Raw genomic sequence first — 14,636 nt, 5'->3', positions numbered from 1 at the left:
ATGCAGAGCCCAATATATTTAATTCAAAACATTTCAGAATTTAATGAGATGATAAGCCTAATATATGTTTGCATGGGTTTGCAGCATATGCTTGAGTTTCTGGCAGACTGAAGGTCTGTGCCTCTGTTGTACAGCCTCAGATAGGACCTGCGTGGCACAGAACTTCCATGACAGTGGCCCTGACTCTGGGTTCACAGCCCTAACTGAGTTTCCAAGGTCAACATAGTATAGGACATGGTCCCAAACAGCTACTAAACAAAATCTTCATGTTCTGTGCCCATGAAGGTAATTCATTCAGGAAACACCATGACAGTTTCTCAATGAATTTTAAAATGGTTTTAAACCTAATCTGAAAACTAAAGTTTTATACGAACCCAGCCAGCCAATGCTTTGAACACGTGCCAAAAAAGCAGCTGTCCCCTAGTGACTGCTCGCCAAGGATAGGATCTGCTGAGGCTCCCAAATCCTCAAGAGGAGTATTTTTCGTTCCAAAAGAAAACTGCTCCCTCCCCCCGTCTAAAGATTGTCTTGCCTTCCACCTCTAACCCAATACCTCCAAGTTGCTGAAAATACTTTTTCAGCAATGAAAGGTGAACAGTTTTAGCCTCAGAGAAAGGACTCCTACATAAACAGAATTTGATCTACATAAATCTCATTTACTGGTTGTTTCTAAAACCTGCAGTTCTGTTCACAGATAGATGATCTCTCTTTATCCCTCCTGTTCTGCCTTCACCACTTTTATGGTACTTCAAAGATATATCAAAGCGTGGACTACACTACAGCCATGAACTACACTATCACAGGCTTTCTATGTAATTTCTGGTTAGAACTGCTGTTGTGTTCAAGAAGACAGAACAGATGGATAGGAGGAAATCTAGGAGCTTGTTGACAGATTAAGTGAAATTGTAACTATGATGAATACTATTTCTGTATTGTCCAGTCTTAAAACAAAAAGAGATTGGCTGAAGCAAACAAATTAATGATTTTTTTTTCTTTTTACTTACTGTGATGATAGGAGTCATATTCCCTCCTATGTTACCAGGATGAGCCTGGGAAAAGTTCTAATAGGAAGTTCCATCATCCAGGGGGAATACTACATCGCCGTAAGAGGTTTTCCTCATTTTAAACTGTAACTATCTCATATATTTTGGGTTAGAAATGGAAAACACAATTTGAATTGTGAAGATAATTAGCTAGTGACACAGTGCATTCTCCATCATTTCAGATTTTGCAGTGTGCGGGCAGCACTGACCCAAATAGAATTTAGAGCTGTCATGCAAGAATCACCGAGATGCAGTTTCTGTCTGTTTTATGTAAGAGGCCACAGGCTAGCTCGCCTTTTCTGGCCTTGAATACTTGTGTGACTGCTTGAACAAAGTGACTGTCATTCTCTGTTGCAGTTCTGTGGCATGAGATCAGAAAATGGCCCTTTCATAATCATAAACAAGATAGGAAGAAAAGAAAAAAGTCTAAGTGTCTTAAGTGCGATGGGGCTGACACAGTGCCAACTGCTAACCTGTACAGAAGGGGATGCATTTAAAGTACTGAGAAACTGTGTGTCTTGGGGGAGGAAGGCATTAGCCGTAACTGGATCACTGGCCCGCACCACACCTTCCCCCATGGAGGTATCCGAACAGGGACCGGCACGTCCCCACCAAACGCCGCGGGGTCCCCCGAAAAACACGGCGCGTCCCGCAAGGCCCGGCTTCGGCGGCGCCGGGAGCCCGGGCCACGCTGCCACCGCGGCCGGGGCCGGGGCCGGGGCCGGGGCCGGGGCCGGGGCCGGGGCGGTGCAGCGCGGCGGGCTGACGTCAGGACGGGGCTGGCGCTGCCCGCTGGCGGAGCGGGGCCGGCAGCGGGAGCGGGGCCGGCAGCGGCAGGTAGGTGCGGTGGCGCCCCGCCACCGCCTGGGCACGGCGGCTGGGGGCGGCGGGGGCGGCGGGGGGCACGGCTCCGTGCGGCGGCCCGGCCCGGCCCGGCCCGGCCCGGCCGCCGCCAGCCGCGCGAAGGTCAGCGGGGCCGCGGAGTAGGCCGGGGCCGGCGCGGTCGACGGGACCGCAGCTGCCGGGGCCGGAAGGGGCTCCCCCGGAGGAGCGCCGGCGGGGTCCCTTCTGTCGGCCCGGCTGCCGGGTACGCGGAGGGCGACACGGAGCTTTCAGGGCAGGGCTCGGCGGCCTCTGCGGGGCGAGCCAGCCGCGCCCAGCCCGCAGCCCGGCGGCGGGTGACGGGGAGGGAGCGTGCGAGCGCCCGGGGGGGGGGGGGGGGGGCGCGGGGAGCGGAGCTGCTGCTTTGCCTTGGCCAGGCGGAGCTGTGGGCAAGCTGCCTGCTGTCACGGCGGGGCAGGAGGGGAGGGAGCGAGCCCGGGCCGCGGGCCAGCTAGCCCCCAGGAGGTCTGTCGGGTGGAGGCTGTCCCCGGCGGGAGAGGCAAGAGGTGGGATGGTGCTTCTCCAAACTGCCTGTTCCTGAACAGTGACTCGCTCACGTATGGACAGGTTTTGAACTGAGAGCCACATCTCTCAGTAGAACTAGGCATTGGATAGTAAAAAATAAACACAACTTCACGGAAAAAAGGCCTGCATGTAGCTAGTTGCAGAGTCAGAAAGTTCCAAAAACAGAAAACGTGCTTTGTTTTAAGGGGGAGGGGGGCAAATAGGGTTACATTTGAACACTCCTCTGAGTTTTGTATAGTTCTCTACCTGAAGTCTTGGGAATAAAGTGAGGTGTCAGTGGGCACAGCTGGTCGCCTGGGACTCAGCTCTGTAGTTAAGACTGTGTGGCTAAGCCCCTTCCATCTACATGGATTGCAGAATTGGGTCCATTGCTAGTTTGACTGCATTAATCAAATTGCTCTAGTAATTACAAGCTGCAGGTAGAAACGCTTGATTTGTTTTGAAGTTTGCTTTTCCTACCAGCCACCTGGGTTTGAGAACAAGAAGTGAACTGGAATAGACTGTTGGATATTCCACATTATATTCTCTGCAAAAAACGAAAACTGCTATTCCAGGGAGCAGGAAGGAATAGCCCCACCCCTTTGCTGCATTTACTGTTAACGTCTTCAGTTTAGGGTACTACTACTTTTAGATTTCAGTCACCAAGAAACTTCTGTTGAGCTCGGTGATAAATTGATTTATCTTTGTTTAAATCCCATTTTCCATGTTGGTTGCACTTGAGCTATTTTAATAAGCAAATAATACTCAGTTGCAACTGATCTTGCCAAGCTATCCTCTAGCTCTGCAAATACTCTTTTAAACATAATGTGGGTTGATTGTGAATACTGTACAGGACTTCAAGTGAGTGCTTGTGCTTAAAAAGGACCAGAGGAGAATATCTAATTGTTTTTGCACCTCCTACTTCAGTGCTGACAGATTGTTCTGTGTGATTCCTTGCTCTCTATCCAGAGCTGAAGTTTTGGGCACTTAAATTCTGTGTTGGGAAAATGTAGTTGTTGCATCTGAGATTACATGCAAGGTGCTGGACAGCTGCTGAAGCCACTTTTGCTGTTGTAGCCCTAGATAGCTGTGAGACATTCTGTAATCGCAGGCAAAACTTAATTTGTCAAGAGAAATGTTTTCTTCTTAATTTCTTCCCCTTTATGTGTCTAAGTTAAATCTAACTATGCTGTTGTCTAACACAGTAGGTTTAAAGGCAGCAATAAACATTCAGTGGCCTAATGTAGCACTTGCAACATAACTGAAGTTCATGCAAGTTCTTTATTGGCTCTTAGACTATTAAAAGGCCTCTGGAAATATACAGTGATTTCACTTTAGTGGGCAAAGTGGAAGACATGGAAGTGCCATTGGAGACACCCATTCCTGTGAAAATGAAGAGCAAGAAGACTATTTCCTTGTAAAGGAGAATCTAGGGGCAGAGTAGCATATACTGGGGTGGTGGGAGAATGAGGCTCAGGTCCTTTGTACTGCTTTGTTACTTTGGAAGAATAAATTGGCCTCTATTTCTGAAGCTCTCCCTCTGTAGACAAGCGACAACAGCATGCTTAGACCTCAGGGCAGGACTGGGTGACCAAGATTAAAGCAGGATAGGAGTTTGACACTCCCTTTCAATGGGCTGTCAGCTAAATGTTTGTTTTCCCAGCGAGCTGTACAAAAGCCAAGAGTAAGAGGTTTATCTTGGAGTTTGAACTTTACCTGCAGGTGGTTCTCACCATCACACCCGAGCCTGCGCTGGATGTGGCATTCCTTCAATATGAAATCCTGCTGGCTATAGTCTTTACTTGTGTGTTACAGTATTTGCCCAGTACTGTGAAGGGGACACAGCTACAAGTAATATCCAGTAGATGGCATATATACATCTATCAGAAAATAAGTGGATGCTTACTAACTTTATATTTTACTAGAAGGTAACAAAACTCTCTCCTCTTCCTCCGTCCCCAGCTTTAAACACATTCCTTGTCTGGGAGGAGTTCCTCTGTCTATCAAATCTACTATGCCACCTTTCCCTTCCTCTTCTTATGCTGCTACAAGTAGAATGTTATCTGGTAGGTTTAAGTATCTGTCTCTCATATTGGCTTACAAGCCCCACAAATCATTTCTAAAAAAGGCAGCCTTCTCAAGGGAGGCTTAAAATGCTTCCGTTCTTGCTTTTCTAGTTCAATTGCATCCAGATAGTTGTGTTTTTATTAATCCATTTTAGAACAATAGTCAGAACACCATTATGCTATAAAATAAAAACTCATCCTCCAATATATCCTATGCTTGATCTCTTTTCTTTAGCACGCTCATAAACCAGAGTGCAGTGGCTGAGTGCTTAATGTCATATGTGAGAACTTGAATTTAATGCAGGGTCCTTCCCATGCCATTTCAAGCTTCATCTAAAAGTTGAGGAGAAACGAGTATCTCACTTTATGGGCTTAACTTTTACTTGTTTAAATTCATCTTGGAGGGATCTAGTGATGATTTGGAAAAAAATACAAGTCATAAAACCAGCTTTCTCCTTCCTGATTAAGATTAAACTCTTTCAGATTTTGTTTTGGCTGGACTTTGAGCCAGTGAATGAAAAAAACAGAAGAGGAAGTACAGAAAAAGGGAGGTGGGGAAGAAGTGAGGGTGCTTAGTAACTTGAGACTGCAGAATACAGGAAGCACACATATGTCAAGAGAACAGCTTTGAAAGGAACTGGTGGTGAGTCAGGAAGCAGTCACTGCAGTCTGTCTCTTCCCCATGTTGCAAGAGTGGTAGCTGTAAGCTTGTGCGTTTTCCAGTTAAACTTAAAAGTCGTCTCTGATAGTCATGTTGGATTGCTACAATTGCACATTTGTTCCATTTGTTAAGTCCTAGAATACTAGTGGTGCCTTACTGAATACCTTCAGCTGAGACCTACTGTGTCTCTCTGCAATACTAGCTGGGTACACGCAGCTATAATGTATGATATTATACCTTGAGATGCCTCTTTCTAATGTGTTATTGTGAAATACTGAAGACTGCTTTTCTCCCCCTCACTTTCCTCTTCCGTCCACTAGGTTAAGCAACAATGGCATTTGTGAAGAGCGGATGGCTGCTCCGGCAAAGTAAGTCATGGGCCTTTTACCTCCTTTTCTCCCCACTGTGTCTAACTTCTTCCAAAAACGTCAGAGCAATTTAGTAATTCCCAGGTCTTTCTTGAAACAAGTCTCTAGCTCTGTGGGTTGTTTTTTGTTGGCTTTTTTTTTTTGCCTTTAGGACACTTCACAAAATGACCTGTCATGACAGCATTTCCATGTGACCTTTTGGGTATACCAGTGGGAAACAGGATATACCATATCTGAGGTGTCTGATGGGCATTCAGCTTCAGATGCTGCTCTGTAATTAGTGCTGTATAAGTGGAGACTTGGAAACTTTATCTGACACCTTAACTTAATGTCTTCAATTAGTCATGCTCTCTGCTTGTTCTTGCAGCAAGTTAGAACTAAAGCGCCAGGTTATGCACTTAAAATAAAACTCAGTTGTGACTTTGAATACTAGATAAAATATGGGACCCCATTCTGTAATGTTCTGAAGTGGGGATGTTGTAGTACAGGATTTTGCTGGGCACCTCAGAAAGTCTGGGGCAACTGTGAAGGATTTCTTAGTTTATTTTTTAACTCTAGGACACAAATACTTCCTAATATGTACCCTCAAAAGTGACTGTCTGATTTTTAAGGTACTATTTTACGGCGTTGGAAGAAGAACTGGTTTGACCTGTGGTCTGATGGCCGCTTAATATTCTATGATGATCAAAATCGCCATGATATAGAAGATAAAATCCACATGCGAATCCATTGCATCAACCTCAGAGTGGGGAATGAATGTCGAGGTAATAATGAAACCTTCAGGATTTGTGTATTCAGAGATTCTTTACATCTTTACAACTTCAGTGCCTGCCCAGCATACCATTTACAACACTAATGCAGAAGTACACATGTCCAAGAAGTGTGCAACTTCATTGTTGTTTAACTCCCCCCCCCCGAAAAAAACCTGAACCCAACCAACTACTAAATTCCCTTATAGATACCGAGGGTGTGGTATGACCATGTGATAGATTAGGTTAGGGTTTGATACTTCCTTTTAAAACTCAGTGAGGACAGTGTACCATATATGCAAGTGGCAGGCATGCACGTGAGAATGGGATGTTTACAGTAGACTTGTGTGTCTGATTATAGAGTGTTACTGCTGTAATTATAGTGCTGGCTGGAGTGAGAGGCAGGACTAGAAATGGGAAACCTCAGCAGATTTTTTTCAAGTATTACTAAGTTCACTTCTAGCATTTGTTAGTACTCCACTTGATGCGTTCACTTCTAGCATTTGTTAGTACTCCACTTGATGCTGACACAAGTGAAGGACACAAGTGTTGGTGAGTACTTATTGCTAAGTATGGATTGGTTCCGCTGTAAGACTTGCATTTCTTAGGAATGATGTTCAGAGCTACTTACTTTCAGGACACTCTAAAGAGCGAGAACAGGTTATTTCCTTCTGTAATTTGTTCTGATGCCATGGAAAGCAGCTAAAACTGGCCCTAGTTTATTTTGTCCAGACTTTTGCATAAACTGTCTCCTTTCTTGTAAATGCGATCATGAAATTCTGGTTATAGACATTTCATAACTTGCCTCTTTTTTCTGACTCAGATTTCCAGCCTCCAGAGGGGAAGCAGAGAGACTGTTTACTGCAGATTGTTTGCCGTGATGGGAAGACAGTCAACCTCTGTGCAGAGAGTGCAGATGACTGCCTGTACGTCTGCCAGAGAATATTGGTTTTGCTGCCTTTTCCTCTTTTATCTTTCTTTTTCTCTCTATCCCTAATTATTTTCCTTCCTTCGGACTTTCAGAGACACGTTTTAAGAAAGTTTTGAAGCAAGTAAAAGCAGGCTTTCAGTGACAAAAAATATAGCTCTCCTATAAGAAGTTGTCTGGCTCATGCAAACTAACTGCAAGTCACTGAAAACACTGAAGGGTGAGGAGGAGTAAAAGACTCTTATTAATATGGTTAATGCAAGACTTGCTGAACAGATTTTTTTTTTTCACTTTTCCCATTCTTCAAGTAGTACATGACCCTGCATAGGCCAAGGACATCCCAATCAGTAGTGAAAGGAAGAATACTCCATTATTGTGAACTCATAACTCTTAACTATGTATAGTTAGATAACTTCTATCATCAGTGTTTGCCAAGTCTGCATGGTGCATCGAGCATGCTCCCAGCCATATGGTATGGGAGTATCTGTGTGAAGTATATGTACCTTCTGTTAAACTGTAATAGCGTCAAGACCTACACTTTCTAGTCAGCACAGATGCAACTGTTCAGGCAGGAGATGAACTTCCCTAGTGCATCTCTTCCTATTACCTTATCCTGAGCATGGCTGCGTATTACCTAGCTGTTGTGCTTGCAGCGAGGACCTTCAAAACCGCATCTGTTCCTTCTCGTGTTCCTCCTCATTCCTTCTCAGCTCTGCAAAGAAAGTAATTATTTCTCAGTCTTGGTGGAACACCTTTGTGCATTCATTTTACTCTATCATTAGGCTTTGATATATGCAGTATCTTAAACTCTGCTCCTGCAATACCTCTAGTTGCTAGCCTTGTTTTTTTCATAGTCCTAAAAAGAAAAAGTGGCGTTAATTTTTATCAATGTTCCACTAAACAATAGGGGTTTTTTTGCAGGGCATGGAAAATTGCTCTCCAGGACGCCAGAACAAACACAGTAAGTGTACTACCTAGACTTTATACTGATAGAGAAGCAGCATATCAGTGCTACGTGTGGTCCAGCAGTTTACTTCTGAAATCATGTTCTATCCTCTGCTGGAGAAAAACAGGGTCATGAGCATGATGGTAAGGCTTGTGGGTGGGTGATCCTCTGTGTCACAAACACATGCCATCCTTGCAGCCAAGTCCAGGCAAATACATGCTTGGTGGAAGTGAATGATTTCAGGGAATGATTTCTCTGGGTGGAAGTGGATGTTTGGGAAGCTGGTCTGTAAGGGAAGTGGGCACTGAGGCTGTGGGCAAAAAGTAAATCTTCTGTAACCAGTAAAAATGCACTTTCCACTCCTAGTGTTTGTTGCCTACCAGGTGCAGTGCTAAAGGAAGCTTACTGCAAAGAAGCTGTTTGTTAATGTAGATCCATTACATTGTGGGATGCTTCTTGGCGGAGACTAGGGGAGGAGCAAGAGGTGCTTGGAGGGGAGTGCGGGCATGCTGAGAAGGAGTATATTACCTCTGCATTGGCATGCTAGCTGTGGAGAGTGAAGAGGTCAGGAATCATAAAAGACTCTCTGTGAGTCTTGGGAGTTCTCTAGAGAACTGTATCTTTGGGGAACCATATCCATCCACTTGTGGGTACTGTTAATTTGTTTTTCCTCCAGACTGCCTTCCAGGGTACTCTTCAGCACTAGCTTTCCTTAGATGGCTAGACTGAACCAACCTGAAATATTTCTGTTTCATGGGGAAGTGCTGGGTTTTGTAAAAGCTTATCTCAGTTTTTGATGGGTCACATTAACATTGCCACTGTACTGAGGCATCCGTCATATGATATAACTTAGATCTGTAGATACCAAAAGCGAACACTTGTCATAACAAAACTACCCTGGACACGATTGCCTCTACAGCCATGCTATGCTTCTTCATGGTGCTAAATGAGAAGTGAAGGAACTGTCCTCATGTGGAGGACACAATACTTATGGTTTGTCTGCTTGTCCTGGTTTTGGCTGGGACAGAGTTAACTCTCTTCTTAGTAGCTGGTACAGTGCTGTGTTTTGGATTCAGTGTGAGAATAATGTTGATAACAAGCTGATGTTTTAGTTGTTGCTAAGTAGCACTTATCTTAAGCCAAGGACTTTTCAGTTTCCCGTGCTCTGCCAGCAAGCAGGTGTGCAAGAAGCTGGGAGGGAGCAGAGCCGGGGCAGCTGGCCTGAACTAGCCAAAGGAATATTCCATACCATGGAACGTCATGCCCAGTATATAAACAGGGGGGAGTTGGCCGGGAGGTGCGGATCGTGGCTCTGGCATCGGTCAGCAGGTGGTGAGCAATTGCACTGTGCATCACTGGTTTGTTCCCCCCCCGCCTTTATTTTGTTATATTCCTTTTCATTACTATTAGTAGTAGTAGATCAGTATTAGTATATTTCATTATTATTATTGTTAATTTTACATTTTACTTTAATTATTAAACTGTTCTTATCTCAACCCACGAGTTCTGCCTTCTTTCCCAATTCTCCTCCACATCCCACTGGGAGCAGGGGGAGGGCGACGGGGAGCAAGGGAGCGGCTGTGTGGTGCTTGGCTTCTGATTGGGGTTAAACCACTGTACCAGCTACTAAGAAGAGAGTTAACTCTGTCGCAGCCGAAACCAGGACACTGCTCTAGTTTTAGGGGCTTTATCTTGCTTATGTGTGAGACAGCGACTCCTGGTTTCAGGAGTTAGGAGCTGCTGCTTTTCATTGACACTCAGCTGCCAGCCATGCTAGATGGCATTCAAAACTTGCCAGTGCATCACCTTTGTCATGCAAGGCAGACCCCTGCTACTGAAAGGAGGGCAGGTAGCTCTCTGCACAAGTAGTATCATAAATTAGCACTTTCCAAAGCTATTAAGGGTCTCCAACAAGGACTTGAACTAACTAGGTAATTGGGTTTGAGTCCATCAAGCCCCCCAAATCCGTACAGTCAAACCTCTCTTACTGTATTTTTTTTTTTTTAAGTCTCCTCACAGCCAGAAAGTGAGAGGTGGCTAAGAACTGTGACAGTGTTCTGCTAAAATGTTCCAGTGCCACTTTTGGCTACTGCATTTGTTTCCTTTATCTGCTCTTGCAGAACTTGGTGATACCACTCTAGGGTGCCAGGAAGCAGCTAGCTTAGCTGTGAAGACTTTTTAATCTGAAAACGGAGGATGAACAAGAGGGTAATTTCTAAAACTGAGGCTATGAAATGATAGAAGGAGTTGGTGTGCTTGCATGTACACGTATGCATGTGTGTGCACACGCAGAGGTAAGAAATGTTATGGCTCCTTCCTGTGGTTGATCAGGCATTTGTATTCTCCGAGGTCTGCTCTCCAAGTAGTTTCTTTTTACAGCACTTTATAAAATACTCACTGCTTTCTTAACATGCAGCACGCCTAAAGGTTACTCTTTCTTTGGCATCATTAAGTTTTAATCCTTGCACTACTCTAACTGGCTGTGTGTAGAAAAGGTGATAACTGCTACCTTTCCGTGGTGTTTAGGGCTACGTGGGATCTGATGTGATGTATGATGAGACAGCCATTTCCTCAGCCCCTCCTCCCTATACAGCTTATGCCACACCATCACCTGAGGTAAGAGTTGCAGTCAGGAAGCATTAAAATAAGTGAGGTAGCAGAAGTGGCCATCCTTCAAGCACCCAAACTGTACTCCCAAAGTGCTGTGTTTCACAGTTAGATCCAGCTTTAAGGTTTGTAGAAAAGGAGAGTGAGAGTAAGGCACTAACAATCTATTGTCACTCCTATTTGAGATGGATTTCCTTTGAAAAGAATGAGGCAGATTTGGTTGGCAGGTATATAAAGGGACGGCTGCTCAGTGAACTTGGAAAAAAAAGCTTCTTAGAGACAGGGCAGGAGTTATTTGGCTAATCTTGAAAAATATTGGCCATGCAGCATTTAACATAAGGAGGTGTGACTACACTTTCACATTTTGTAAGCACTGGAAGGATATAAAATCAGGAGTTTTAAAAATAGGATTTAATGACTGGAGCTGTCACTTTTAACACATAAGGATTTTGTTTTATCCAAGATGTCATAGCAACACAATAACTCTAGCTCCTGGATGCAGTTCTTTTGCAGTGGAGAAGGAGCAGCATTGGGGCCGAACCAGTATACATTGGGGATTTCTGGATGTTCTGACTGACATGCAGTGATACACAAAGGGATAGTTTGGGGTAGTATTACTTGTTGAGCTATAGGTGCTCTGCTCTAGCCCCTCGCTGTTAGAAATAGTTGTTAAGAACTAGATGTGGTACTGGGAGCTGTATCAGGGCTAGCAGTGGGCCTCTTCTTTTGGAGAATAAAATTGCTTCCAAAACAGACGGCTACAGAGCATTTGTCCTGAATCTGACATTTACTTGCAGTGTGCTAGAGGAAAGTTGGTTGGAGTTTCTTGGGATCAGCTGCTGCCTATCTGGCACTTCTGAGCTCTCCAGAGAGCTGTTGTTGGCATGAGGGCAGAGAGGAGAAGCTGGTAAGGCTGCTGTGGCTCTGCCTGATGATCCAGGCCCTGCCTCTGCCATTCACCATCCAGGAAGGGTGGAGAGCGAATGCTGCTTAGGAGCACTTATTTTTTCATGCAGCTGTTCTGAATCCTTTCCAGGGAGTAGATAGACTATATCAGTACGGACTGGATATTTTAGTGAAACTTTGACTGCATTAGAAATGAGGGAGAATTGAACAAAGTGCATAATCAGATACATAGCAAAGAATACTTTTGTAATGGACATTTTTAATTTCACCAGGTTTATGGCTATGGCTACGATCAGTACAATGGTGCGTATCCCCCTGCTGGTCCTCAAGTCTTCTATGCCTCCAACGGACAAGCTTATGCTGTTCCCTATCAGTATCCATATCAAGGTAATCAGTATCAACCATATCCTTCACCTTCCTATAGAAGCTATTTGAGTTAGTCTTTCTGGCTTTAATTCTATTAATCACCATCCTTTACCACCCACCACTCCTGCACAACAGAGTGATAGAAAGAAACCTGACTTGTAACTGGAACCAAGTCCTCTTACCCTTTGACAACAAAGCACGTCCAGTGAAATTTGTATTAAGTGATTTAACCTTCCCAATGTGATCCCAATATAGTTAAATTACTTCATAAACTCTTTTTGAGGCACACAGAACTCTCTAACTACAGTAGGCAGCATGGTTTCTAAGGAAAGATAGAAGAGCCAGAACAAGATTGATTGAGTACTCCATATTGGGCATTGATGGAGCTTTTGATTCATCTGTTGCTCTTATACCTAGCTTAATTATTTCAACATGGATGTTCAGCTACGACCTCAGAATTAAATGCAAGTTTCAGAGGTAAATCCACTCCCAAAGCATGCTTGTAACTGGTTTCTTCCCCGCATGCTGGAATTGCTGTAAGGCAGTACATTCAGCTTTCTGAAGTCTTCTGTTGCTGTGTTCAGGTTTGTATAGCTTTCAGTCCCAATAAAAGAGGAAAGAGTAAAATTTTAGGGTATGCTTTTAAGCTTAGTCACCTTAATTTAGGATTAGCTTTGCGTAGAGAGTCCCAGTCCTACAGAATTGGGGCATTAGAGTAGTATGGGTAATACAAATCAGAAGATTTAACTTACTAATTGTTTATAATCTGGCTCTGCAAACAAGAATCTGTATTCAGAATTTTTTTCAGTTTTGAGGGAGATTTTTTTTCCATTTGACATTTGTCAAGTTATTTCATTTGCCTTTTCCATATTTTTGTTACAAGGGAGGTGCATCAGCCTAAAGCTTTTAAAGCTTTCCTCATCTAAGTTAGTGAAGTCCTAAGATACAGATCATATATATGCAAACACAGAGGAAGGTGGGTTCTGTTGGTTCTCAGCAGCTGAAAAGCAGCAGCTTGTTGAAAGTCCCAAGAATCATTTTTAAAAACTACCAGCAGGCCTTGGACATCAAGCCTCAGAAACCTGTATGATAAAAATGCAGCATTAAACAGTAACTCTCCTAAACAGTTTGCAAGTCCAGTGTTTTAAGGTACTAGTTATAGGTTAGGCATAGTAACCAAGCCTCGATGTTTTCCTTCACTAGGGTTACTGCAACTAAATCTTAGGGGTCAAGTTCACCCCTAGCAACTAACTTAACCCCTGTACTTTGGGCTTCATTGCTCATTCTCTGAATTAACATAATCCTTTTCATGAGGTTCCCAGTCATGCATCATTGAGAGCCAGTGAGAGCCTTTTCCAGTTCTATTAGTTGGATTACTTCAGTATCTGTTACAAAAAACATTGCAGTATCTTCAAGAATATTTAATCTTCCTGAAATGTCTGGAAGGGAAAGCAGTACTATTATGTTTGCTTTGCAGGTAGGAGCTAAGTCACAAAACATGACAGGTGGAGCTTGTACAAGTCTGTTGCAGAGCAAGGGTCAATTGGTGGTTTCTTGAATCTTAGGTTAATTCCTTACTACCGGGCCAATATTAATCTGAAAAGAAATGTAGCAGCTGTCACCACACAACAGATCAGTCCAGGATGTAAAGGCTGAATTAAAGTAGTAGGCAGTAATTGTAGAGTAAATAACTGATACACGGTTTCTGACAAACCACTGTTCCCCCCCGCAAAGATTTTTTTGGGGGGGGGGAACTACACTATTTGCCTTAACTTCAAGGTTGAATCCATTTTTAGACCCATTTCTTGCATTAAATCCACTAAGTGTTTGATAGAATGATGCGAGTAATTCATAGGTTCTTTGCTAATATAAATGCAGAACAACGTTCAATTTTACATTTGTGATGAGCTTTTCTCCCAGATATTAAACTCTTACAAGGCTAGAAGTGTTGCTAGGCCTCTGGATTTATTTAATAAATGTGGAGGCTGAATCCAAAGCAGGGATATATTCTACCTTTGTAGCTGACATCATCTTAGTGTTCAATGGAAGGAAGAGGGTGAAAGAATGGGCATGTTTTGAGATCGCAACGCATGGTATTAAGATATGCATTTCTTTTGCCCTCCTCCTAACAATCTCTTATTACCTAGGACCTTATGGCCAACCCCCTGCAAACCATGTCATCATTCGAGAGCGTTACCGTGACAGTGATGGAGATCTTGCACTGGGCATGCTTGCTGGAGCAGCGACTGGCATGGCTCTGGGATCATTATTCTGGGTCTTCTAGATTACCCGTTCCTTATCTTTGTAGTTCCCAAAACCTTTATTGTGTGCAATAATATATTGGCAATGTTGTTTACTGTTAAACTTTAAGAAATACAATAGTTATTTTTCAGTAGTGACATCTTAATAACTGATTCTTAACTGTCTTAAGGAGAGTTTAAAGGCACCATTTGGTTAAGTGGTTAGAGATGGCATGTGCTGCTCTTGAATTCTGTTCTGATGTTTGGAGTTATAAGGATTTGTACTGATAAGGATCAATATGAGCACGAATGTAACATGGTAGCAGTCACTAGCTTTATGAACAGACTATTATTGTAAACACTGTAGAAA

General features: G+C 43.6%; 1 protein-coding gene across 2 annotated transcripts; it reads left to right on the top strand.

Annotated features, from left to right (window-relative positions):
* The first annotated feature begins 1,865 nt into the window (after window positions 1-1,865).
* Window positions 1,866-14,418, top strand: PLEKHB2 (pleckstrin homology domain containing B2). Of its 2 annotated transcripts, none has more exons than XM_050902111.1 (8): window positions 1,866-1,880; window positions 5,477-5,524; window positions 6,136-6,288; window positions 7,097-7,199; window positions 8,123-8,162; window positions 10,674-10,763; window positions 11,933-12,047; window positions 14,174-14,418. In XM_050902111.1, exons 2-8 carry the CDS (start codon window positions 5,488-5,490, stop codon window positions 14,308-14,310), a joined length of 675 nt encoding a protein of 224 aa, XP_050758068.1. In that variant the 5' UTR covers window positions 1,866-1,880; window positions 5,477-5,487; the 3' UTR covers window positions 14,311-14,418. The 2 variants fall into 2 exon arrangements, with proteins under 2 accessions (XP_050758068.1, XP_050758069.1); XM_050902112.1 differs by lacking the exon at window positions 1,866-1,880 and adding an exon at window positions 2,086-2,130.
* The last annotated feature ends 218 nt before the right edge of the window (window positions 14,419-14,636 follow it).

This window comes from Gymnogyps californianus, chromosome 10 (genome assembly GCF_018139145.2).
Source record: "Gymnogyps californianus isolate 813 chromosome 10, ASM1813914v2, whole genome shotgun sequence".
NCBI classification, from domain to species: Eukaryota; Metazoa; Chordata; class Aves; order Accipitriformes; family Cathartidae; genus Gymnogyps; species Gymnogyps californianus.
Note: the sequence above shows the minus strand (reverse complement) of the source record. Positions and strands in the feature narration are given on the sequence as shown.

Coding starts and splice junctions, on each gene's coding strand:
- PLEKHB2 (XM_050902111.1), top strand. CDS start 5,488: ATGGCATTTGTGAAGAGCGGATGGCTGCTCCGGCAAA. Junction 5,525..6,135: donor CGGATGGCTGCTCCGGCAAA/GTAAGTCATGGG, acceptor CTGATTTTTAAG/GTACTATTTTACGGCGTTGG. Junction 10,764..11,932: donor ATGCCACACCATCACCTGAG/GTAAGAGTTGCA, acceptor TAATTTCACCAG/GTTTATGGCTATGGCTACGA.